The sequence below is a fragment of the Astyanax mexicanus genome, chromosome 4 (assembly GCF_023375975.1).
Source record: "Astyanax mexicanus isolate ESR-SI-001 chromosome 4, AstMex3_surface, whole genome shotgun sequence".
NCBI lineage: Eukaryota > Metazoa > Chordata > Actinopteri > Characiformes > Acestrorhamphidae > Astyanax > Astyanax mexicanus.
The window spans coordinates 21,170,348-21,198,205 of NC_064411.1; the positions used below are offsets into that span (position 1 = coordinate 21,170,348).

General features: G+C 36.1%; 2 protein-coding genes across 4 annotated transcripts in view; one reads left to right on the forward strand and one right to left on the reverse strand.

Moving 5' to 3' along the window:
- LOC111196344 (zinc finger protein 658B-like) overlaps window positions 1-27,858 on the reverse strand; it is a 298,411-nt gene that overhangs the window by 87,380 nt on the left and 183,173 nt on the right. The window lies entirely within an intron of this gene.
- LOC111196871 (NLR family CARD domain-containing protein 3-like) lies at window positions 660-27,740 on the forward strand. Of its 2 annotated transcripts, none has more exons than XM_049477152.1 (11): window positions 660-848; window positions 1,611-1,707; window positions 2,565-2,672; window positions 2,805-2,918; window positions 7,067-7,115; window positions 11,200-11,386; window positions 11,653-13,444; window positions 13,963-14,136; window positions 22,116-22,289; window positions 22,953-22,999; window positions 26,931-27,740. In XM_049477152.1, the coding sequence occupies exons 2-11, from the start codon at window positions 1,658-1,660 to the stop codon at window positions 27,515-27,517; spliced, it is 3,282 nt and encodes a 1,093-aa protein (XP_049333109.1). In that variant the 5' UTR covers window positions 660-848; window positions 1,611-1,657; the 3' UTR covers window positions 27,518-27,740. The 2 variants fall into 2 exon arrangements, with proteins under 2 accessions (XP_049333109.1, XP_049333110.1); XM_049477153.1 differs by lacking the exon at window positions 660-848 and adding an exon at window positions 879-1,277.

Consider the following 27,858-nt stretch of genomic DNA (forward strand, 5'->3'; position numbering starts at 1 on the left):
ATTAGCTGATCAGGTACAGGGAAACATTACATATATATTTTATTTTTTTCCTTTAACCCTGACTCCCAATCTAGCTAATTCCAAAGATAAGCTTACACACTAACACAGCTGCAGTTTATTAATCACAGTGGGTTTAAACTGTGTGCTGATTCAGAGACGTGTATGTTTAACCAGCTATCAGAAACATATCATCACAGTTGAAGTGGTTAGCCTATCGTTACCTTTCTTTTAGTAAAATCTCCGTATATCCAGATCTGTTTTAAAATCAGCTGAAGCTGCTGCGTCCCGATCCCGCTGCTAAATCTCACAGCGAGGGGGCGGGGCTTCCCCAACAGCAAACTGCCTCTGCTCCGCGCGCCGCAAAACCAGCAAGCTGATTGGCTGTTTCTACTGAGAGGCGTGACTTAATACCTGAACCGGCTCCGTGATTGGTCCGGTCTGTCTCCTCATTAATAGTACAGCTGACCTGAGCGAACTGATATCATTTTTGGGGGGACAAATCCACCTGTTTCTAATATTGGGTGGGACATGTCCCACCCATCCCCCCCGGTTCCTACGCCAATGGGTAGCAGAACTCGGCAGAACACCCGTCTGAAAACTGGGGGTTTTACAGTTGTGTGGGAGAAACTTCAGACTCATGAATATTCAAATATTCCACTCAGCCTTGTGATATGATTAGCTGACAATAGCCAAAAACGAACGATAGCTCCCCCCACCCAGCGTCTATTCGCTGTGAGAGAGCAAGGGGGCGGGGCTTAGAGAGAGACAGGTGAGACTCAGGTGAAGGAGGAAGTGAAAGTAAGTTCAGTCTCCGCCATTAGAAGAGGACAGAAGTCCGGATTCACTCGGTAAGTTCATAACTGAAGAGAATGTAGAACAGAACCGTGTAGCTTAAAGTCAGAACCGGTTCTAAAGGTTCCTCAGATCCAGAACCGGTTCTTTAAGCTCAGCTCAGTGTCCGATTCCACTGGAAGAACCAGGATCAGCATGGAGATCTGAACCGGGCCTGGATCAGACCTGGACCTGGTCTAGATCAGACCGGCTGGAGAACAATCAGCTGTAACAGATCAATAATGCTGTAAACTGAAGGGAAATGCGCAGATATAGATTGATATTTATTGATCACAGTGTAGTTTATGCTGTTTAAAGCGCATTACTGCTTAATGTGGGCTTTGATCTGTTGGGGAGATAAAAACACGGAGCTGCTATAAAGGCGTGTTTATATGCAGTAGCGCTGTTCAACCAGCAGGGGGAGCAACGGAGCTCAAGATCACGTGGTGTGTTAGTGTTTTTAAACCTGCTGTTTTATATTATACTTAAATAATCTCTCTATTCTGATTCAGTAACATAATAATAATATTGATAATAATAGAACAGTGTGTATATTTTTTATAATGTTGTGTAATGCAGTAATATTACTAAAAATAATTAACAGTAAATGTTTCTGTAATCTGTAGAATAATGTGTAATGAGGGTAAATCACACCGTTATGTATCGTTCTCTGTTTGGTTTGTTTTGTTAGTTTATCAGGTTTTGTTTAATGCAGTTCTGATGATAATGTCATTATTGTAAGAATAAAGGTTTTATTGTAACGGCTGATCTGTTCTCAGGGGTCGGTGTCGGCAGTGTTCAGCTGTGTGTGAATGAAGAAGAGTAAATGATGGATCTTCAGAACTCCAGCAGTGGAGGAGGACCTCCTGTCCTAAAGTGAGTAAATTAAGTGATGGGTTTAATATGTAAAGTAGTTTTGTATTGTAATGGTTTCAGCTCTAATCCTGGAGCTGTGATCTGCATATTTTACAGTTTTAAAATATTGAGAACAGAGTTTCTCCTGGACCAGAGTCAGAACCCTGTGCTGTATTTAAACACAGAGAAACGCTTAACAAACCAGCCAGTTATTCTTATAGTAGAATGTGTTTCTAATCTGCATTTAAAGTAAAGATCTGCCTTTAATATCTAATAGTTAATATTTATAATATGTTTCCTTCTGGCACAGGAACAGTATTAGGTGGTGCCTGTAGTGATATTATGCTGTTGCTAGGTGGTTGCTATGGTATGTGGTGGTTGCACATTTATGTTACAAAATATCGTCCATATTTTTTAACATAAATGTGACAATTTGCTCAAAATCTGGATCGGATTAGTCTGTAGTGAAAGTGAACTCTGAACCAGATCCATTGTGAGGATCCGTCTCGGATTTTACCACACGCTGTCTGGGTTTACATTAGCATTAGAAATGAGGAAATCCTGATGTGCTGCATTTATATAGATCAGATGGAAGTGATTGGGTTTGTTATTAAAGCTGTGGATTGAAGCTTCTCACAGAAAGACTTGTTCTATTCTGTTCTGTATCTCTGTTAGAGTTCAGTATAAAAATATACCTTTTAGTTTATAATACAGTATAATTGTGTAATTGTGTAGCTCTTACCAAAACATGTTATTAACTAGTCACAGATCTATAAAATACATATAGTAAATATGATCTAATCAGGTGATAACATTGTTACATCACATTACTCCACACTTTACTCTCATCATGGATCATCATGAAGATCTGTTTACAGGGAGAAGAGAGCAGCATCTCCAGCCCCCAGTGGAGTGTCTATGAAGAGTGACCGGTCCATGATGAATCCTCCAAACTTCAGCAGTGGAGGAGGAAGCTCTGGGTCTCGGTACATCACTGCACTAAACTACTGTTCTGTTCTGAGAGTGAAGCTCTTCAGTTCCTGATCTTTATTAAAGATGTGGTGTGTTGGAGTTTCACTGTGTAAATGCTGGAGTTTCACTGTGTTTAATGTTAACAGAACTGAAACCCAGAGAGGAGCTTCTCCAGAACCCAGCTGTGTTTCTATGAAGAGTGACCAGTCCATCGGTAATCCTCCTAATTTCAGCAGTGAAGATATGACCTCTGACCCACAGTGAGTGAAACATCACTTACATCATTTACTGATTTTTACTATAATTTACCTTTTTAAACTATATAACACACACACACACACACACAAGTTTTTCTGTATGTAATGAATCAATCAATATCTAAATAATTTTCTTAATTTTGTCAGATGAAAAAAAAACAGTATTTTGCATTATTCAAAAACATGTTTAGAAAAGTATTATATTGTAATAAACTGCAATTCTTAAATGATCGTAAGATTTGCTTACTAAATGTATTAATGAAAACAAACAATATATTTAATATTTAAACATTAAACTCACACCTTCAAATATTGAACAGTGCACCATGTGACCTACCAGATATCCTTGAATAAAAGCATCAGTGTTAGATTGGCAAAACTAAATTATATTTTATATTATAATTTAGTTATATCAATCAAATTAAAACATTAATTGTATTAATCACAACAATATCCTGTGAAGGGACAACAATCATTGTGCAGTGTCTTGTGTCTGGCAGACTAGATTATTATTGCTGTATTTCTAATGTCAGTATAAATGAGAATATTTTAATGTAACTGATTTTAACTGAGAGCTTTAATGCAGGAAATAAACACCAGAGTAGCTCCATATTCCACCTTTAGCAGCCTGGAACGAGAAAACATGCCTTCAGCTGTGTGTGTGTGTGTGTGTTTGAGCATGGGGGAGAGAGAGAGAGATTTGGAGAAATAACTTGAATTTGACAAAAGTAATACTAAATATAAATTCTATGAAAATAAATAAATGAAAATCTGACATTGATTTTGAACTGTGCTTCAACATAATTGTTTTAAAAAGTAAACTCATTAAACAGGCCTGGACAAACATGATGGTACCCCTAAAAATAATGTGACTAAAGGCACATGTTAAATCAAGGTGTGTCCACTAATTAGCATCACAGGTGTCTAAATCTTGTAATCAATCAGTGGGTCTATATATATAGGGCTACAGGTAGTCACTGTGCTGTTTGGTGAAGTGGTGTGTACCACACTCAACATGGAAACAAGGAAATAGTTGTTTCAGTAGAAAATTTAATTAAATTAAAAGCATGTTAAAGTTAAAGGTTATAAAACCATTTTAAGCAGCTTGAATTTCCTGTGACTACAGTTAACATATTATTCAGAAATTTAACATCCACAGGACTGTAGCTAACCTCCCTCCCGCAGGAGGAAAACTGATAAAAAATTCAAAGAGACGGATAATACGAAAGGTAACAAAAGAGCCCAGAAAAACTTCTAAAGAGATTAAAGGTGAACTTTAAGCTCGAGGAGCATCAGTGTCAGATCACACCATCACTGTTTGGGCCAAAGTGAACTTAATGGGAGACGACCAAGGAGGACACCAATGTTGAAAACAAAACATTAAAAGCCAGACTGGAAATTGCTAAACTACATGTTAAGAAGCCAAAAAGCTTCTGGAACTTTTTGTCAAGACACATCAGCTCTATGTTTACAGATGTATGGTGGAGGCTGCTCTGTTATGTTCTGGAGCTGCTTTGCTGCATCTGGTACAGGGGGTCTTAAATCTGTTCAGGGTAATAAAATCTCAAGACTATCAAGAGATTCTAGAGAGAAATGTGCTGCTCAATGTCAGAAAGCTTGGTCTCAGTCGCAGGTCATGGGTCTTGAAACAGGATAATGACCCAAATCACACAGATAGAAACACCCAAGAATGGCTAAGAGGAAACATTAGACTATTCTGAAGTGCTTCTATGAGTCCTGACCTAAATCCTATTGAGCATCTTTGGAAGGAGCTGAAACATGGAGGCGTCTGGAAAAGCTCTTTCAAACCTGAGGCAGCAGGAGCAGTTAACTCATGAGGAGTGGACCAAAATACCTGCTGAGAGCTGCAGGAATCATTTAATTGCAGTGATTACCTTAAAAGGTTGTGCAACTAAATATTAAGTTAAGGGTACCATCATTTCTGCCCAGGCCTGTTTCATTAGATTTTTTATATATATTTTAAATAATTCTGTTGAACCATGAATTTGTCAGATTCAAGTTATTTCTGTGACCATTGTGGGTTTTTCTTTCATTAACCGCGGGGTACGAACAGTTTTGTCCATGTGTGTACGTGTGCTCTGTTCTGTCCTCTTTTATGCTTAAAACCCAATTAATGCTACTTCTGCTGAAGTTGCTCTGTTAACGTATCTAAAATATTATTGATGGTAAACTAAAGCTTATATAAGCACTGAATCGTTTCTCCTAACTGTAGGAAAAATGTTCTCCACTCAAAGCTTTATGACACAGAGCACATTAGCGCCATATGGTGGCCAAAACCACAAAGTGCTTTATGTGTCTGGTGGAAACTAGGATTATTGCTTCTAAAACTATGTTCCAGTGTATTGAAAACAGGACATTTATTGTTTCTTTAATAGCATTGAATAAAACTTCATCATCTGTTGTGCATGTATTTATCATCTCAGTTGCTGGGTGTACATACATCCAGGAATGGGAGTATGTGTTCTAGTACAATACATAGAACAGTAATGTATTCAGAATAAATTAGAATACCGTTTAGAACATATTTTGTTTAGTAATTCTGGAGAACTTTTTTGCTGTTTTCTTTCTAATTACATTCACTTTGTTGCTGATTGGCAGTGTTCATCATTTATTTCTATTTAAATACTGTGTTAATTGTAGAACAAAATAACTATTGACACAGTGGTTCTAAGCAAAAGGTTCTTTGACGTACGTCAAAACTTCAGAAAAAGAGAGAGACAAAAATCTTTATTTACATTATTAGACGGTAAAGCTCTGTTTTAACCTTTAAAGAAACATTTTGTCAGTCCTAACGCTGTCAGTCTGCTCTGGACTGACAAACTCAAACTCCATTTCCCAGCATTCTCGCTTTCAGGACTACAATGACTTATCACAACCTGTGAAGCTAAGGTGTTCCGGTTCATTCAGCTACTGATATCTCACCTGAACTTTTGAGTATAAATACCCTTATTAGTTGCTGAGAATTGAATCTAGGTTCCCTAGCTCTTCTACGACAGTATTCCTGATGCATTTAGAAAATTATTGATTTAATGCAGGCTTTAATTACAGAGCAGTTTTTTATTTGTACCTCTTATTTGCTTATATTCTTTATTTTATTAATACTTTTATATATGCTTTTGCATACCTCAGGCGACTCTGTTTGTGGCTTGCAGAAATGGCTTCTTTCGCATCACTCTCCCATACAGCTTCTCCTTGTGCAAAGTGTGCTGTATTGTTGACCGATGCACAGTGACACCATCTGCAGCAAGATGATGCTGCAGCTCTTTGGGGGTGGTCTGTGGATTGTCCTTGACTGTTCTCACCATTCTTCTTCTCTGCCTTTCTGATATTTTTCTTGGCCTGCCATTTCTGGGCTTAACAAGAACTGTCCCTGTGGTCTTCCATTTCCTTACTATGTTCCTCACAGTGGAAACTGACAGGTTAAATCTCTTTGTATCCTTCCCCTGAACAACTATGTTGAACAATCTTTGTTTTTAGATAATTTGAGAGTTGTTTTGGTGAGCCCATGATGCCACTCTTCAGAGGAGATTCAAATAGGAGAACAATTTGCAATTGGCCACCTTAAATACCTTTTCAAATGATTGGATACACCTGGCTATGAAGTTCAAAGCTCAATGAGGTTACCAAACCAATTTTGTGCTTCAGTAAGTCAGTAAAAAGTTGTTAGGAGTATTCAAATCAATAAAATGATAAGGGTGCCCATACTTTTGCACCAGTCAAATGTTGGTTTAATGCATATTGCACATTTTCTCTTAGTACAATAAACCTCATTTCAATCCTGAAATATTACTGTGTCCATCAGTTATTAGATATATCAAACTGAAATGGCTGTTGCAAACACCCAAATATTTAGAACTAAAAATGATTGATTAATAGGGGTGCCCAAACTTTTTCATATGACTGTACCCCTATTAGTTGCTGAGAATTTAATCTAGGTTCCCTAGCTCTTCTACGACAGTATTCCTGATGCATTTAGAAAATTATTTAAATACAGAGCAGTTTTTTTTTTATTTGTACCTGTTATTTGCTGATATTCTTTATTTTATTAATATTTTTATTAAAACAGAAGCTTTTTAGATCAGCTGATTTATTCATGTGGATTACAGTGTGGATTTTCTGTTCATCCACAGAAAGAACAAAAACAACTATTCCAGAGAAAAACTGGACCACATATTCAAGGTTAGTCCTGAACCATATATGTGATGTTAATCTCTCTGTTTTCTTTTACATAAAAATTTAATTTCACTTTGAAATTTTGATACGAATCATAGAGTTGCAAGAAAAAGTATGTGAATCCTTTGCGATCACTTGGATTTCTTCATAAATTGGTCAATAAATGTGTTCTGAAGTCACAACAAAAGACGAACACAGTCTGCTTAAACTAATACCACACAAAAATTATATGTTTTCCTGTTAGCATTCACAGTGCAGGGTGGAAAAAGTACAGTACCTGCCAAGAGTTTGGACATACCTTGTCCTTTTTAATGCGTTTTCTTTATTTTCATGACTATTTACATTGTAGATTCTCACTGAAGGCATCAAAACTATGAAATAACGAGATGGAAAGTAACGAATTAAATTTACTCACGTTACTGTAATTGAGTAGATTTTATGAGTAATTTGTAATTTTTTAAGTAGTTTTTAAAGTAGGTAATTTTACTTTTACTCAAGTACATTTTGACTCAAATAATTGACTTCGCTACATTAGAAAACTCCCCGTTACTGAGTAAAAATAAAATGCTGGGGAAAAAAAAACAAATGTCTGAATAAAAAAAATAAACTGTTGCGGATGCGCCGGTGCACGGATGCTCGGCGTGGAATAACGAGGCAAGCACGTCCTCATAATAAATTATCTACATTTATAACCTAAAGCTTATTAATACTGTATTGTTATAGTTAAATAATACAGTGTTTAGATTTTGCGAGGCGTCTCTACCCAAGGCCTCACCTATATTGCGCTTCGGGACCCTCGCCGCGCGAGGCCGCGTCCTGAGAGCGCGCCTTGGTCCGCGGAGGTCTTCAGTTTCTTTACTTTTGTTATTGCGATCAAAAGAAACGTAAATACAACCAGTTCCAGAAATAAACCTTTTACTGATGCAGGAGGACTGTCTCTGTGTTATCAAATATACTGTTAAACATTATATGCGTGTTAACCTATGTTTTGTAGATTGACTTAGTTCCAACTGTACACTGTAAAAATGAGGAAAGAAAAATAATATAAAAAATGTATATAATGGAATTTGGGACAGTTTTGATAAATCCGATAACTTATTCCAATATTTTAATTGTGTTTTAGATGTGACCAAATGTAATTGTAAGATGTAGGACAAATTATATCACCATATTACATTAAAAAACTATTATCCTTTTTATAGAATTAATTTGTAAGCCTAATATAAATTAATTGGAGAGTAAAACGGGTGTTGTTGAAAGTAATTTCTTTAAAATCAGTTATAAAGAAAATAAAACTGCTGAGCACCATGCGCTCTCCCGGCTACGCCTCCACGGCAAAATCTGGGCACTGTATAATAACACTAGAGCACTAGAGCAAGATATAAATGTAAATAACTGATAATAATCCCAGCAGCCCTGTAACAGATCATCTCAACAGAGCTTCTTAAATTGGCCACCCAGTTAGCCTTCTTTTCCTATTTAATATTATCATTTTATTCTCGAAGTCCGCTATTTTTTTTTTTTTTTACAGTGCTCTCTGGCGTACCTTCAGTGTCACTTTCGTCTCCAGGGAAATTTTTATTCGAGATTGTGCTGTGCTCTTCATCATAAAGGGTGCTGAGATGAGAGGGGTATAATTTCGGCAGATGTAAATATCAGGTATTCAGATTTGAACTTGGTTATCTTTACGATTAAGCTGTGTTTACCATATTCTCCTAATAATGATCATTATGGCTAAAACGCGTTAAGTCCCACAAGTTATTTAGTTCTACAATACCCGTCTTTCTTTCGTTATATACAACTAAACTAGCACTGTCTAACAAGAGTCTTAGTTTGGCTTTATATATTGCTGTGTTCTGAGTGAAATATAAATATAAAGCGTTATTTGCACACAAAAAACAACGGACAGCGTGAGACATGTTTACCAGATGCACTCGGAGAGTCGGATTCTGCCGGGGAGTCAAAATTCGGCACACCTGTTCTTTATATTATGATTAAAATACATTTAATTAAATGATATCTCACGCTTTTTATCCAAGCCGTCCACTCAGCTCAGAGCACCACTTTAAATGCGCGATTCATGCTGATACACAGTTGCTCCAAATACTTTGTTGTCCTGAGGAGCCCTGGATTAAGCTTTAAGTTTATTTGGGTGAGTAAAGCACGTGTGAAGCTCGTTAGCCCGTGGAAAAAAAAAAAATTACAAAAAAAAAATATATAAAATTATATTCTAGTTTCTTCAAAATAGCCTCCCTTTGCTCTGATTACTGCTTTGCCCACTCTTGGCATCATTCTCTCAATGAGCTTCAAGAGGTGGCCACCTGAAATGGTTTTCCAACAGTCTTGAAGGAGTTCCCAGAGGTGTTTAGCACTTGTTGGCTCTTTGCCTTCACTCTGCAGTCCAGCTCACTCCAAATCATCTGGATTGGGTTCAGGTCCAGTGACTGTGGAGGCCAGTTCATTTTTTGTTAAGTGCAAAACTCCACGTGTTCATTTATGGTTTTGATGCTTCAGTGAGAATCTACAATATAAATAGTCATGAAAATAAAGAAAACGCATTGAATGAGAAGGTCCATACTTTTGGACTGTACTGTATGTGAACCTTGGATTTAATAACTGGTTGATCCTCCTTAGGCAGCAAAAACCAACCAACCAACCAACCAACCAATCGTTTCCTGTAGCTGCAGATCAGACCTGCAGAACGCTCAGGAGGAATTTTGGATCATTCCTCTTCACTAAACTGTTTCAGTTCAGCTATAATATTATGGCATATCTGGTGTGAATCTCTCTCTTGAGGTCATGATGTCACAGCATCTCAATTGGGTTCAGGAGGTCAGGACTCTCCAGAAGGCGTATTTTCTTCTGTTGAAGTCGTTTAGGTTGTTGATTTACTTCTATGTTTTGGGTCGTTGTTCTGTTGCATCATCCATCCTCTGTTGAGTTGGTGGACAGATGGTCTTACGTTTTCCTGCAAAATGTCTTGGTAAACTTGGGAATTAATTTTCGATGATAACGGCAATCCGTCCAGGCCCCGAGGCCCCTCCACCACATTTCACAGTTGGGATGAGGTTTTGATTATGGTGTGCTGTGCCTTTTTTTCTCCACACATAGCGTTGTGTGTGTTCCTTCCAAACAACTCAATTTTGGTTTAATCTGCCACAGTATATTTAGCCAGTAGTGCTGTGGAACATCCAGGTGCTTTTTTGCAAACTGTGCAAATGTGCAGCAATGTTTTTTTTTTGGAGAGCAGTGGTTTCATGTCCTCCCATGAACTTCATTCTTGTTTCATGTTTTCTTTATTGTAGATGTGTCCACAAAAATGTAACCATGTGCCAGAGATTTATGTAAGTCTTTAGCTGACACTCTAGAATTCTTCCTCACCTCATTGAGGTTCAGTGCTGAACTTTCTTCATTTGTAGACCGTCTGTCTTACTGTGGACACATGAACATCAAGGCTTCAGAGATACTTTTGAAACCCTTTCCAGCTTCATGCAAGTCAACAATTCTTGAATGTAGGTCTACTGAGAGCTCTTTTATGTGAGGCATGATTCACATCAGGCAATGCTACTTAAGAACAGCAAACTCCAAACTGGTGTGTGTTTTTATAGGGCAGGGCAGCTTTAACCAACACATCTAATCTCATCACATTGATTGGACTCCTGGCTCCAATTAGCTCTTAGAAAGGTCATAAAGACTTTTCCCACCTGAACTTTGAATGTTAACATGTTGTGTTCAATAAAACCATGCAAACATATATTTTTGTGTGTATTAGACTGTGTTTGTCTATTGTTGTGACAGATGAAGATATTTAATGACCAATACATGCAGAAATCCAAATAATCCCAAAGGGTTCACATACCTTTTCTTGCAACTGTAAATTATTCATTCTCAGTTTTATAGAGTTTTATAGAGTATTATAAATGTAATAATGTTAATACTAATGCAATAAGATGCTGCTCAGTAACACAATGTTTAAATCATTTTACACACCAGAGCATCCATAACTCTTTTTCTCCTCATATCAGTGGCATCATCTCTCTCTCTGTACTGTAACAGCTTTAGTGATTCTCTGATGTTTGTTCTTAATCAGGAGCTGCAGGAGAAGTTTATCTTTCTAGTGAAGAACGAGCTGAACACATTCAAGAAGCTCCTGAGTCCAGATTACCCAGCATGCTCTGAGGGAGAGGTGGATGATCAGAAGGAGGGGGTGCTGAAGGTCACACTGCATATGCTGAAGTGCATTAATCAGACAGACCTCGCCAACACACTAGAGAGCAGTAAGAGTTCAGGGTCATGACAATGGGTACCAACTTAAAGGGCTAATTTATTTCCTCAGAGGAGTTCTGCTTTTCAAATTCGAATAATAAGCAATAGTTAAATGGATTTTGTAATTATAAGATATTGTGTCACAGCATCAAATGTATCCTTAAACCTAAAAATTATCTACTGTATTAGAGTCGTTCTAGACAGGGGTCTTTCATGATGATCACAGCTAATTACATTTTCCTTCCTCTTCCTTTCCATTCTCTTCCTCTGCAATCAGAATTTGCACCAGCATGCCAACGAAAGCTCAAATCCAAGCTGAGAGATAAATATCAGATACTTAATGAAGGAATTTCAGGCCATGTAAAGTCAGCACTTCTGAATGAGATCTACACAGAGCTCTACATCACAGAGGGAGGGGTTGGAGATGTCAATCAGGAACATGAGGTGAAACAGATTGAAGCTGCATCCAGGAAAAAAACAACACAGGAAAAACCAATCAAATGCAACGACATCTTTAAACCATTACCAGAACAGAAACGACCCATCAGAACTGTACTGACTAAAGGAGTTGCTGGAATTGGAAAAACAGTCTCTGTGCAGAAGTTCATTCTGGACTGGACTGAAGGAGAAGTAAATCAGGACATTCTCTTCATATTTCCACTTCCTTTTAGAGAGCTGAATCTGATGAAGGAGAAGAAGCTCAGTCTGGTAAATCTTCTTCAGAGCTTTTTCCCAGAAACACAAGATTTAAAACTAAGACATTATAAGATCTACAAGGTCATGTTCATCTTTGATGGACTGGATGAGTGTCGACTTCCTCTAGATTTCCAGAACAATGAGAACTTGGTGAATATAGAAGAGCAAACCTCAGTGGATGTCCTGCTGACGAATCTCATCAAGGGGAAGCTGCTTCCCTCTGCTCTCCTCTGGATCACCTCTCGGCCAGCAGCGGTCAGTCAGATCCCTCCTGTGTGTGTTGACCAGGTAACAGAAGTGCGGGGTTTCAGTGACCCTCAGAAACAGGAGTACTTCAGTAAGAGGATCAGAGATAAGTACCTGGCCAATAAAGTCTTCACACACATCAGGTCTTCAAGAAGCCTCTACATCATGTGCCACATACCGGTCTTCTGCTGGATTACAGCCACTGTTCTAGAGAGAATGCTGAGTGAAGCTGAGAGTGGAGAAATTCCCAAAACCCTGACGCAGATGTTCACACACTTCCTGATATTTCAGATTAAACACAAGAGCCAGAAGTACAGTGGGAAAAGTGACCCTGATCCTCAGAAAACAAGAACAAGTATCCTGGCTCTGGGGAAACTGGCGTTCCAGCAGCTGGAGAAAGGAAACCTGATCTTCTATGAGGAAGATCTAAGAGAGAGTGGCATTGATTTTAGAGAAGTGTCAGTGTACTCAGGAGTGTGTACCCAGATCTTCAGGGAGGAACATGAGCTGCACCTGGGGAAGGTCTTTAGCTTTGTACATCTGACTGTTCAGGAGTTTCTTGCTGCTTTATATGCATTTCTCAACAGAAAAATTCCAAAAGAACAGTCCACTGAACAACAAACCAGTAAACTCGTCAAGTTTTTCAGCAAGTCAACAATGACTGACTTCCTCAGCAAGGCCATAGAAAAAACCTTACAGAGTGAGGGTGGACACCTGGACCTGTTCCTTCGTTTCCTTCTGGGTCTCTCACTGGAGTCTAATCAGACTCTATTACGAGTCATACTGACACAGACAGAGAGGATCTCTCACAGCAATGAGGAAACAGTCAAATACATCAAAATGAAGATTGAGGAGAACTCATCTCCAGAGAAATCCATCAATCTGTTCCACTGTCTGAATGAACTGAATGATCATTCTCTGATGCAGGAAGTGCAGAAATACCTGAGGAGAGGTGGTGAGCGTCGTCTTCAACAGGCCAGCCTCTCTCCTGCTCAGTGGTCAGCTCTGGTGTTTGTGTTGGTGAACTCAGAAGAAGAGCTGGAGGAGTTTAACCTCAGTATATATGATCCATCAGAGGAGTGTCTTCTGAGGCTGCTGCCAGTAGTTAAAATATCCAGAAGAGCGGTGTGAGTATTTCCATTCAGGTCTTCACACAGCTTTTAATCAACTGCTGATGTGTGATCAGTTTTCATTCAATATAATAATTAAACCATCATTTTAATGTAAAAAGTACATGAAGTTTCTGTCTTAGACTGATTAAATACAATCTTAAAAAAAGGTTTGGGCAAGTTATATGTTTTTGTTACAATACTGTGTGATTTGACTGAAAAAATCATATCTCTATATGCTTTGGAAAAATGATGATTAGCAATACAACATAAGAATTTTATATAGAACATACATTTTAAGTGTCTGTATTTATTTCTAACATATATATATATGTGGGATAAGGTGTAATGTTTTTCTATTTTAACTATATTATAATTTGTCCCAGAGCTTTCATGCTGATCACAAATAAAGTGGAGATTTCTGCATGTTAACTGTTTCAGTATAAAGAAACACCAGCTCTCTATTCTTTGTCAATCCGTTCAAATATTCTTCTTTGGGTTTATTGTAAAATCATTTGTTTAATCTTGTTTTTTAGACTAGCTTCATGTAATCTTGGAGTAAGGACATGTGAAAATCTGGAATCAGTTTTAAACCTGGAAAACTCCTCCCTGAAAGAGCTGGACCTCAGTAACAACGACCTGCAGGATTCAGGAGTGAAGCTGCTCTCTGCTGGACTGAAGAGTTCACACTGTAAACTGCAGATTCTCAGGTCAGTGTTTCTGTGATTTTTCATTTGTAATTATTAGGGCTGTCAGTGTTAAATCATTAACATACGCTGTTAAGTTGGAATCAGTAATGCGTTACTATTTTTTAACCCAAGTTTTATTTCGGCACCAAGTTTGACCCCACCTTCTGCCGTAATCTGCCCTGCCTTCACCCAACATGCAGATTTCTTTTCTGGTTTAACAACTGATTCTTTAATGCGGTGTCCAGCTGTAACAATCCGGTTCAGACTTCCAGCTCAGACCTGGATAGAGAGCTTTGTTGCTCTCTCTCCATCTCTCTGTTTGTTTTTGTCTCTCCGTTTGTTTCTCTCTCTCTCTCTCTCTCTCTCTCTCTCTCTCTCCGTTTGTGCCAAAAGTTTTACACAAAAAAATAAAGTCCGCAAACAAAATGTTAGGAATCAAAAGCAAAAATTGTTTGTTGCAAATTCAAAAGAAAAAAATATATAGCAAATATTTTAAATATACTTGGTTACTTTACTTTTTAGTGGATTCTTTTGCATTTTTCTGCTAAAGAATTTTGCTTCAGGAATCTCTCCTTTGCTTCTGCTTTAGTTTTTTGCGGACAGCTTCCAGTGCACAGTTGCAGCAGCAGATACTTTTACAATTAAATTTCATACAAACGTTCTGTTCAATGTTATATTATGTTATATTATTCTCTGTTTCACTCCATTAAAAAGCTCACATTAGCGTGATGTGCTAAATATTCATGCACAAAGTAGGTAACTAGCTCAATGACTAGGTATCTCACTAGCTCACTGAGTAGGTAACAATCTAAATCACTAGCTCACTGAGGAGATATGTAGCTAAGTCAGTAATACACTGAATATGTAACTCACTAGTTCACTGACTAGGCAACTCACTAGCTCACTGACTAGGTAACTCACTAGCTCACTGATATATGATGGAGAAGGTGTAATGTTTTTCCAGAGTTCAACTTGGAAAGTAGAAAAATTCACACACTTTAAAAAGCATTGCTCGTTCTCTGTTTTTTTAAACATTTTATTTTCTATTTTAACTCATTATAATCTGTCCCAGGTGAACTGTATGCCCATGCTGATCACCAGCTCTTTAGATAGACAATACATTACAGTTTAATTCTGTTTTCTATTCTTTGTCAATCCATTCAAATATTCTTTTTTGGGTTTATTGTAAAATCGTTTGTTTATTCTTGTTTTTCAGACTAGCTTCATGTTATCTTGGAGTAAACACGTGTGAAAATCTGGAATAAGTTTTAAACCCTGAAAACTCCTCCCTAAAAGAGCTGAACCTCAGTAACAATGACTCACTAACTCACTGGCTAGGTAACTAACTAGCTCACTGAGTGTGTAACTAGCTAACTCACTGGCTAGGTAACTCACTAGTTCACTGGCTAGGTAACTAACTAGCTCACTGAGTAAATAACTAGCTAACTCACTAGCTCACTGGCTAGGTAACTCACTAGTTCACTGAATAGTTAACTATCTAATTCACTAGCTCACTGACTATGTACCTATCAGACTTTGTGTATGAATATTTAGCACATATCGCTAATGTGAGCTTTTTAATGGAGTAAAACAGAGAATAATATAACATTAAACAGAATGTTTGTATTAAATTTAATTGTAAAAATATCTGCTGCTGCTGTGCACTGAAAGCTGTTTGCCTTTCCGTGTTTGGAAGGACACTTGAACCTGGCGGGGTGGGCGTGGTCAGTCTCAGACGAGGGTCCAGGGAACCCGTCAGTTCAGAACCAGCTGACCAATGAAGATTCAAGGGCTTCTTCTTAGCCCCGCCCACCCGTGAAAAGTGTGCCAAAACTCAGAAGCAAAAAACTTAAGCAAAAGCAAAGGAGAGATTCCAGAAGCAAAAGTCTTTAACAGAAAAAAAATAAAATAAAGTAAAAAATAATAAGTAATAAATATAAAAAAATTATAAAGTAACCAAGTATATTTAAAAATATATATTTGCTATATATTTTTTGTCTTTTGAATTTGTAACATACAATTTTTGCTTTTGATTCCTAATTTTTTTTTTTTTTTTTTGTCCGCCACCACCCCCCCTCTTCGGCGGACCATTAAGACTTTATTTATATTAATATAAATTTCTGATATCTGAGGTCATTGTGCAGAGGGAGGACATAACGATGTGTGTATATACAAATTAAACCAAATAAAAAAAAAATTTATAGGAGAAGAGAAGATAGAGAGAGAAAAAAAACACAAAAGAAGAAATTGTGCCCTTGAAAGAAAAAAAAAAATTAATATAGTATGGCTTCCTTTATTTTTTCATTTATCCATCCCTAACATTAAAAACACACAGAATAACAAAAAAAAATAAATAAGTAAATAAAAATAGCTAAATGTCTTAAATGTTAAATGTGTTATGTGACTGTGTGCATGTGTGTGTGTGTGTAGGAACATTCATGTAGCGGTGATGTATGGATGATGTGGTTATAGATATATAATGGATGTGTGTAGGTTATCTGTTAAAGACTGATGGAGTCACTGATGTAGGAGGTTGTTTAATGCTGACCAGGTTTTTATGTGTTCATGAATTCTGTTTTTGAGAGATGCAGATATTTTTTCCATTTCTATGTGTTCTGTGAGTGAGTTTTCCCATTGACTGATGGTGATTTTTTTTCCTTGATTTCCAGTTTGTGAGAATTGTTTTTTGGCGATGGTAAGCACCACCAAAAGTGCTCTGCTTTCCTCATGGTTTAGGTTTGTGGTTCATGTGTCACCAAGCAGGCAGAGTGATGGGGATGGAGGGATTGGCTGTTTAAATAGTGGAGTTAGTCGAGTTATAACAAGCTGCCAGAAGTGTTTGATTGGTGGGCAGTACAATAGAGCATGTATGTAACTGACTAATCTGGAGCGTTTAGTGAGCAGTGTATGCAGATTTCTGAATCTACTAGTCCCATTTTATGTAACTTTTGCTTAGTGTAGTGTACCCTGTGAATTGCTTTATGTTGTATAAGGTGGAGGTTAGTATTGTTAGTCATGGTGAATGTGTTTTCCATAATGTTTCTCCAGAAATCAGCATTGGGAGTAATTAAGATATCTTCTTCCCATTTTTTATTGGGATAGCGACTGTTTGGTCTAATTTGAATAAAAGTCTATATATTTTTGATAGAATTTTGTCTAAGGAAGAGATATCAAAGAATAATGAAATTGGTGGGCTAAGTTGCGTATTGCGTAATCTATGATTTTTGAGTTTAACATAGATCTAAGTTGGAGATATTCCAAAAACTGGTTCCTCTCAATGCTATATTTCTGGGTTAGATGTGAGAAAGTAGCCGAGTTATTGTTGTGTAGAATGTGGTGTAAATGTGTAATACCTTTTTCTTTCCATTTTTGTAGTTTTGTTTTTTTTTGGTGGCGGGAAGTCGGGGTTGTGCCATATGGGTGAGTATTTAGTGGGTGCAAGTCTAGTGTTTGTGTTTTTGTGAATTTTCCACCAAGCTGTCAGAGTCGAAGATATAATTGGGTTTTTGAAACAAGGGTGGCGATTGATTGTTGTGCTAATAAATGGTAAGTCTGAGATTTGTATTTCATTAATTGATGTTAATTTGATTCTGGGTGGTTTATTTTTCCAGTAGAATTTAGAGTTGATTGCGTCTAAGGTTTTAAACCAGGTTTTGTAGAAATAGTAGAATATAATTTGCATAAAGGCTGATTTTTTTGTTCGGTAGTGTGGGTATGGATACCTTTGATATTTGGGCATTGTCGTATAGCTGCTGCTAATGGTTCTATGAAAATAGATGCAGAGAAGTCTTTCAATAAGATTAATTGACTATTGCAGTTTTTGACTCATGGACTGTTGTGTGATGTATCAGATTGAGTAGTCTGCGCATGTTGGTAATTGATTGTCTGCCTTTGATGAAGCCGGTCTGATCAGGATGTATGAGGGATGGGATAACCGTTTCCAGTCTGGTAGCTAATGTCTTACTTATTAGCTTTGTGTCTGTGTTAATTAGTGACAGTGGACGGTAGCTGGATGGTAAGGTAGGATCTTTGTAGGTTTAAGATGGAGTGATATTGTAGCTGTATTCATTTCTGTTGGTAGTCTCTTATTGTGTTTAATTTCTGCTATTACTCTACTGAACATTGGGCCAAATATTGACCAGAAGTGCTTGTAGAATTCTGCAGGAAAGCCATCTGGTCCTGGTGCTTTGTTATTAGGCATCTTACGGAGGGCTTTATGGAGTTCTTCTGATGTTATTGGCTTTTCTAATATGCTTTTTTGTTCTTCAGTTAGTTTGGGTAGGTGTATATTATTGAGGAAAGTGTGAATATCTATTTGGTCTGGATCGTGTTCTGGTGAGCATAGATTTTTATAGAATTTCCCAAATACTTGATTAATTTCATTTCATGTTTGGCTGATTAGTCCAGTCTCATCTTGATTGATGGGATTGTTGTTTTTTTCTTTGTTTTACTTGGTAAGCTAAGAATTTATCAGATTTGTTGTTGTGATTAAATCGTTTATATCTTAGTAGTTGTGTTAAAACTTGCGTCCTCTTGTCTATAAGTTCATTATACTGTGATTCGCATTCTTTTATCTCTTTTTTAATTTTATCTGATGGGTTTTTTATCATTTCATTTGACAATCCCCTGATGTTTTAGATTAGCCTCATTTTCCGTATCTTTCTTCTTCTTACAGGAAGAGTAAGAGATGATTTTGCTTCTTAGTACTGCTGTCAAAATTCTGGGTCTGTAAGTAACGAGGTATTTAGTTGCCAGCTGAAAGTTTTATATAGTGGATTTATGTTCCATATAAGTGAAACTGTAGCATGGTCACTGATCATTATAGAGTGATATTTTATTTCTGATATATTAGCTATAATAGAATTGCTGGTTAAAAATAGTCAATGTGAGAATATGAGTGGTAGGCTGGAGAACAGAAAGAAAATTCTTTAGTGTTTGGGTTTTTGAGGCGCCAACCATCGCTGAGCCCTAAGTCTGTCATGTATTGTTTAATGATATCTGTTGAATGCCAGTAACGTGTATTGTGTGCCATAGTTAATCTGTCTGTACATAGGTCAATGGTTGAATTAAAGTCACCTCCAATTATAATTGTGGAATCTGATATATTGTTTATATGCTTGAAAAACTCATGAAAGATAGATGGGTTATAAATGTTGGGGCCATACAAACTTTCTATTGTTAAGGGTGTGTTGCTGATGTTGATGTTAATTATGATATATCTACCTGTGTCTGATATAGTGGTGTTATGTGTGAAGGGGATTTTTTGGTTTATTAGTATTGATACTCCTCTTTGTTTGGAGTTATAGTAGGCTGAGAATATATGGGTGAATTGTGGTAATCTGAGCTTATGATGATTTGTTTCTGATAGATGTGTTTCTTGTAGTAAACAAATGTCTGCTTTTAGTGAAGTGAGATGGTTTAGTACCTTGGCTTGCTTAATCTGTGTCCCGATACCACGAATGTTCTAGGTCATAAATTTAAGTGAAGACATGTTGTGATGTACGGATTAATAATGGTTATCAGTGATATGATATGAGTGTGCAGATGTTTGAGGATATTTTCTGGTGTTTGGGGGATGGAGTGTAAACAAAAATGCATTTTTCGGATCTGGGATATATAGTAGTAATAAAATAGAGGTTGGTGCAAAGAGATACTACAGAAAGGAGTGATTAAATGCAAACAAAGTAGAAGAGACATAACATAAGACAAAAAGTGTTGGATTTGGTGTGACATACATGTTATGACATTGAGACGTTGCATGCATTAAGTTATTGCTAAGTGGTTCCTTGTGATTTTTATGGGATTTTGTGAACGGATTAATGTGCGTGCATTAGTATATTTGCGGGTGCGTGTGTATTTGCGCATAATGGATGGATGGATGAGGTGGCATGAGGAATTTTAATAAACAAGTAAATATTAACAAAATAAAAAAATTATAATCATAAACAACGTCTTGGTCTATCTTGCTTGTTTAAAAATGAACATTATAAATATAATTTTTGTAATTTTTTTAATTTTAGAGTAAAATTCTCATTTCCAGTTGGAGTTACTTTCACATGATATTATTTGTGTACAGTCCATTCTAAGGAATTGAACAAAAACTGAAATGGATATCATAATTTCATATTTGCCATTTCCAGTGGGAAAATAAAGACAACACGTGATCTGACCAAAAAGTACCATGACGAAAAGAAAAGGCAATGGAGGAAAAAAAGTCAGCCAGATATTACAGAACTGACATATGCCTGACATATGGGCAAAACACAAAAAAACTATGAAAATGACTAAAAATAAAAAGTTTGGTCTTAGTAGGCATACAATGCTGGATGGTGCATAAAGATAGACAAGATTTCAGAGTTTCTGAGAGGTCTTTCTTTGACATTTGTTGAATGGTTTCCAATAGTTAATTGAGCTGTTTTATTAATGAAGGTGCTGTAGTCTACATGAAAGATTCTTTTGATATGCAAATGTTTGCATTGTAAATTGTCTTAAATAATATGAAATGTTCTTGAAAATAAACATTCTTTTCATAATGTAGCATTGTGTGTAAGTGTAAGCTAATAATTCTTTCTAAACCCTTGCTTAACTGAACTGCTTAACTTTGATAAAAAAATGTGCATTTTTATCATATATAAGATGTCATATCACATTGCGGTAATGATACATTTTTGTGGACTTCATCTATAAAATGCTAATAAAATATGCAATAAAATGGAACAAATGTTCTAAAAATAATATTCATAGTAAGTTTAGACCTTAATCTTAAATCCTCAAAAGGAAATTTGTTGTTAAATGCATTTTGCAAATTTTCATACTGGATGTCCTCTGAATCAGGATTTTGTGAGAATGACCCGAGTAAGTGGAAGTGGAAGAAAGAGAAAGAATGAGAGAAAAAGTAAAGTTTAGGGGAAATATATATACATTGAGGATCAATTTTATGAGGTTATTTGAGTATTGACCTATATGTTAGAGATTGTGCAACGAGAGCACAACGCGCATGAGAGAGAGACAGAGAGTGCACAAACGAAAGCGCTCGGGGGAGAGAGAGAGAGAGAGAGCACTATTTAGATACAGTTAAAGAAATTTAGAACAGCCAGGGAGTTATGTTTTTGTCATGATATAGCTGTCCATCAACAAAGTTTGTTGACGGAGACGACTGCTTTTTTCACTTCTTTTATGAGTTCTTTCCTGACAGCGAACAGTTTTCTGCGTCTGTCAAGGATTTCACGGGTGAATGGGTCATTAATTCCCAGGTCTGTTCCTCTAAGTTTCCCTCCTTTCCTCATGATGAGCTCTTTATATTTATAATGCTCAACCTTAGCCTAACATTTTGATTGCGGATTAAATTTTTTTTGTGTAAAACGTTTTTCACGAAATTCACTCCATAAAATATCCACTATAAAAACTTGTGCCTTACGAAAAACAAGTGCGATTAATCACAGAATTTTGGCATGTTTAATTGGATTGCATTTTTTAGTCAATTGACACGACTAGAAATTCTACATTCTACATTTACATAAAGTGTAAATATTCAGGCGTTTGCCATGATGATAACAAATCACACAAGAAAAAGTGTTTAACGAAAGTCAGAGTATACCAAACAAACAAATACAAGTCTTCTGCAGTTGTCTTAAGAATGTCCAGCTTGAATGAACATTTGAGATATATCACACATTGATTACAAAATTGTGATGCACGAGCAAAAACAATTTTAGAAAAAGTTAATATGAACTCAATTCTTTGGTCCACATCAATGCTAATGCCGTATTCACAGAGATGCTTACTGTTGAGGTTTGGGTTTCATGAATTTGTTAATCTGTGTCAACTGTGTTAAGAAACTTTAGTTTTCTATGGATTTTTTTTTCAGATTTTGTAGTGTTATTTTAAAAAGAGAGACTAATATCAAAGTGCATTATCTTCCTCAGTCTGCTATGTTGTCTTTCTTTCTTTCTTTCTTGTTTTCTGTCACTCACTCACACATTCTCTTGCTCTGTGTGCAGATTATCTGGTTGCATGATCACAGAGAAAGGCTGTTGTTCTCTGGCTTCAGCTCTAATTTCAAACCCCACCAACCTGAAAGAGCTGGATCTGACCTACAACCACCCAGGAGAGTCAGGAATGAAGATGCTTTCTGAGAGACTGGAGGATCCACACTGCAAACTGGAGAAACTCGGGTGGGTCTGAACTAATAATTATGTCATAATTATTAGAGAGAGAGATTTGGTATGAGCTACTCACAGGTAAATGTTCTCACACACTGTATCTCCTGTTTCTCTTTCATCTGCCTGGCGCTCATATTGTAGTCCCATACATAGTTCTGCAGTTTCTCTGTGTTTTCTGTCGTATTTTGCGGATAGCGCGAGCGCTTTACACAAGAACTAACGCCACGGACTAGGTGCCGCGCGCTCGGCACAACACCTCCCGCTGTACATGCCCTTTTGGAGTAATTTCTGTAGCTCGGTCACTCCTGGGAACTTTAACCACTGTGCCTTGTTTTCCCCATTTGTGAATAAAAGCTCTAATAAAAATAATACTACATATCGTGCATATAAAGCAGAATAAGATACGGCAAGTATTAAAACTTTATACATGCAGACAAAGATATATTTAGAGAAGTAAGAGTTAATCTTCCTTAATCTTCCGTTTTTAATCTGATTTTATGCAGTGTGCATTGCAGTTCCGTACTTTACTAATTTACTAATTTCCGCTCTCTCAAATGTTTGCTCGTTTTCACGCAAAGTATTACTTTATAAATCAGTTTCTAAAAATCTCACACTGTGCTGATCTGTGTGTGTGTGTGTGTGTGTGTGTTTGTGTGTGTGTGTGTGTGTGTTTAGAGTGGAACATGGAGGGAAGATCAGAATCAAACCTGGATTTAAAAAATGTAACTTACACACACACTCGCATACACACACTACACACACATACACTACATACAAACACTACACAAACACACACTACACACACACACACACACTACACACACACACACACTCACTACAAACAAACAATACACACACACACTCGCATACACACATACACACACATACACTACATACAAACAATACACACACTAAATTAACACTACACACACACACACACAAAGTACAAACACTCACACATACAGACACATACACTCTACATACAAACAATACACACAAACACACACACACACACACACACACTACACACACACACTAAATACAATCAATACACACAAACACACACACTACATATAAACAATACACAAACACTACACACACATACTACATACACACACTACATACAATCAATACACACAAACACACACACTACATATAAACAATACACTACAAACACTACACACACATAAACTACATACACACACTACACACAGTAAACATACCACTACAAACAGACACTAAATATACCATGACAGACACACTACACTCAATACACACAAATACACACAAATACACATACATTACATACACACAATACAAGCACACACAAACACACTACATACACACACTACATACACAAACAGTACACACACACTAAATATAACACTACACACACATAAAAAATAAAAAACTACACACACACACACACTACATATAACACTACACACACTAAATTAACACTACACACACACTAAATATAACACTACACACACACACTAAATATAACACTACACACACTAAATATAACACTACACACTAAATTAACACTACACACACACTAAATTAACACTACACACACTAAATATAACACTACACACTAAATATAACACTACACACACTAAATATAACACTACACACACTAAATTAACACTATACACACTAAATTAACACTGCACACACACTAAATATAACACTGCTCACAAACACTAAATTAACACTACACACAATAAATATAACACTGCTCACAAACACTAAATATAACACTACAAACACACTAAATATAACACTGAATATAACACTACACACTAAATATATCACTAAATATATCACTACACACACTAAATATAACACTACACACACTAAATATAACACTACACACACACTAAATAACACTACACACACTAAATATAACACTACACACACACTAAATATAACACTACACACACTAAATATAACACTACACACAATAAATATAACACTGCTCACAAACACTAAATATAACACTACAAACACACTAAATATAACACTGAATATAACACTACACACAAATAAAAATTAAAACACTACACACTAAATATAACACCACACACACACTAAATATAACAACACACATTAAATATAACACTACACACACTAAATATAACACACACACACTAAATATAACACACACACTAAATATATCACTTAATATAACACTACACACACTAAATATAACACTACACACTAAATATAACACCACACACACACTAAATATAACAATACACACACTAAATATAACACTACACACACACTAAATATAACACTACACACACACTAAATATAACACCACACACACACTAAATATAACACACATTAAATATAACACTACACACACACTAAATATAACACTAAATATAACACTACACACACTAAATATAACACTACACACACACTAAATATAACACTACACACAGTAAACATACCACTACAAACAGACACTAAATATACCATGACAGACACACTACACTCAATACACACAAATACACACAAATACACATACATTACATACACACAATACAAGCACACACACACACTACATACACACACTACATACACAAACAGTACACACACACACTAAATATAACACTACACACACATAAAAAATAAAAAACTACACACACGCACTACATATAACACTACACACACTAAATTAACACTACACACACACTAAATATAACACTACACACACACACTAAATATAACACTACACACACTAAATATAACACTACACACTAAATATAACACTACACACACTAAATATAACACTACACACACTAAATTAACACTACACACACACTAAATTAACACTACACACACTAAATATAACACTACACACTAAATATAACACTACACACACTAAATATAACACTACACACACTAAATTAACACTATACACACTAAATTAACACTGCACACACACTAAATATAACACTGCTCACAAACACTAAATATAACACTACACACACTAAATATAACACTACACACACTAAATTAACACTACACACAATAAATATAACACTGCTCACAAACACTAAATATAACACTACAAACACACTAAATATAACACTGAATATAACACTACACACTAAATATATCACTAAATATATCACTACACACACTAAATATAACACTACACACACTAAATATAACACTACACACACACTAAATAACACTACAAACACTAAATATAACACTACACACACACTAAATATAACACTACACACACTAAATATAACACTACACACAATAAATATAACACTGCTCACAAACACTAAATATAACACTACAAACACACTAAATATAACACTGAATATAACACTACACACAAATAAAAATTAAAACACTACACACTAAATATAACACCACACACACACTAAATATAACAACACACATTAAATATAACACTACACACACACTAAATATAACACACACACTAAATATAACACACACACTAAATATATCACTAAATATAACACTACACACACTAAATATAACACTACACACTAAATATAACACTATACACACACTAAATAACACTACACACACTAAATATAACACTGCTCACAAACACTAAATATAACACTACAAACACACTAAATATAACACTGAACATAACACTACACACAAATAAAAATTAAAACACTACACACTAAATATAACACCACACACACACTAAATATAACACTACACACACTAAATATAACACTACACACACTAAATATAACACTACACACACACTAAATATAACACACATTAAATATAACACTACACACTAAATATAACACTAAATATAACACTACACACACTAAATATAACACTACACACACACTAAATATAACACTACACACACACACACTAAATATAACATTGCACACACTCTATATATAACACTGCAGACACTCTAAATATAACACTACACACACACTAAATATAACACTACACACAAACTAAATATAACACTACACACACTAAATATGACACTACACACACACTAAATATAACACTACACACACTAAATATAACACACACACACTAAATATAACACACACACTAAATATATCACTAAATATAACTACACACACTAAATATAACACTACACACTAAAAATAACACACTCACTAAATATATCACTAAATATATCACTACACACACTAAATATAACACTACACACACTAAATATAACACTACACACACACTAAATAACACTACACACACTAAATATAACACTACACACACTAAATATAACACTGCTCACAAACACTAAATATAACACTACAAACACACTAAATATAACACTGATTATAACACTACACACAAATAAAAATTAAAACACTACACACTAAATATAACACTAAATATAACACTACACACACTAAATATAACACTACACACACTAAATATAACACTACACACACACTAAATATAACACTACACACACACAAAATATAACACTACACACACTAAATATAACACTACACACTAAATATATCACTAAATATATCACTACACACACACTTAATATAACACTACACACACACACTAAATATATCACTACACACACACTAAATATAACACTACACACTAAATACACTGTGTGTGTGTTGTTGTGTTCAGGGTTCTGTGATTTCACTCTGGATCTGAACACAGCGCAGTGTTATCTCTCTCTGAATGAGGAGAACAGGAGGGTGGAGAGGAGAGAGGAGCTGCAGTCGTATCCTGATCATCCAGAGAGATTTGATAGGTGTTATCAGGTTCTGAGTAGAGAGAGAGTTACTGGTGTTACTGGACGCTGTTACTGGGAGGCTGAGTGGAGCGGAGGAGTAGCTGCTGTAGCTCTGAGTTATAAAACCATCAGCAGGAAAGGAGACGGATCAGACTGTTGGTTTGGAGGGAATATAAACTCCTGGAGTCTGATCTGCTCTGATAACAGATACTCTGTTCATCACAATAATAACAGAACTGCTCTCTCCACTCCTCCCTCCGGCTGTAGGAGAGTAGGAGTGTATGTGGACTGTCCCTCCGGCACTCTGTCCTTCTACAGAGTCTCCTCTGATACACACTCACCCTCACACACACCCTCACACTCACACACACACACTCTCACACACTTACACACATTCTACACCACCTTCACTCAGCCCCTCTATGCAGGGATTTGGGTTGGTCCTGGCTCCTCAGTGCGTCTGTGTAAGATAGAATAACCCTGTGTGTAACAGAGATTTGATGTGTGTGTGTGTGTGTGTGTGTAGGAGGAAAAAATATTTGTATAAATATAAGTATGTAAATATTTTATATAGATGATTTTGTCAATTTTCCAAAACGTTTCTTTTAATTACTGTTCTCTTTATTCACTACTGTTATTATTGTTAATTATTGTTTTATTTTATTGTAAAATAGATTCATATTAATAAAGCTAAATAAATGAAGAAAGGTGAAGAGGAGTCTGATGATTTTTTGTGTGTTTTGCTTCGTGTGGTCAGATTATGGTGGAAGTTGGAGTCGAGTTTGGTGGTGTAATTAACATTTCTGTTTTTTGGTCTTT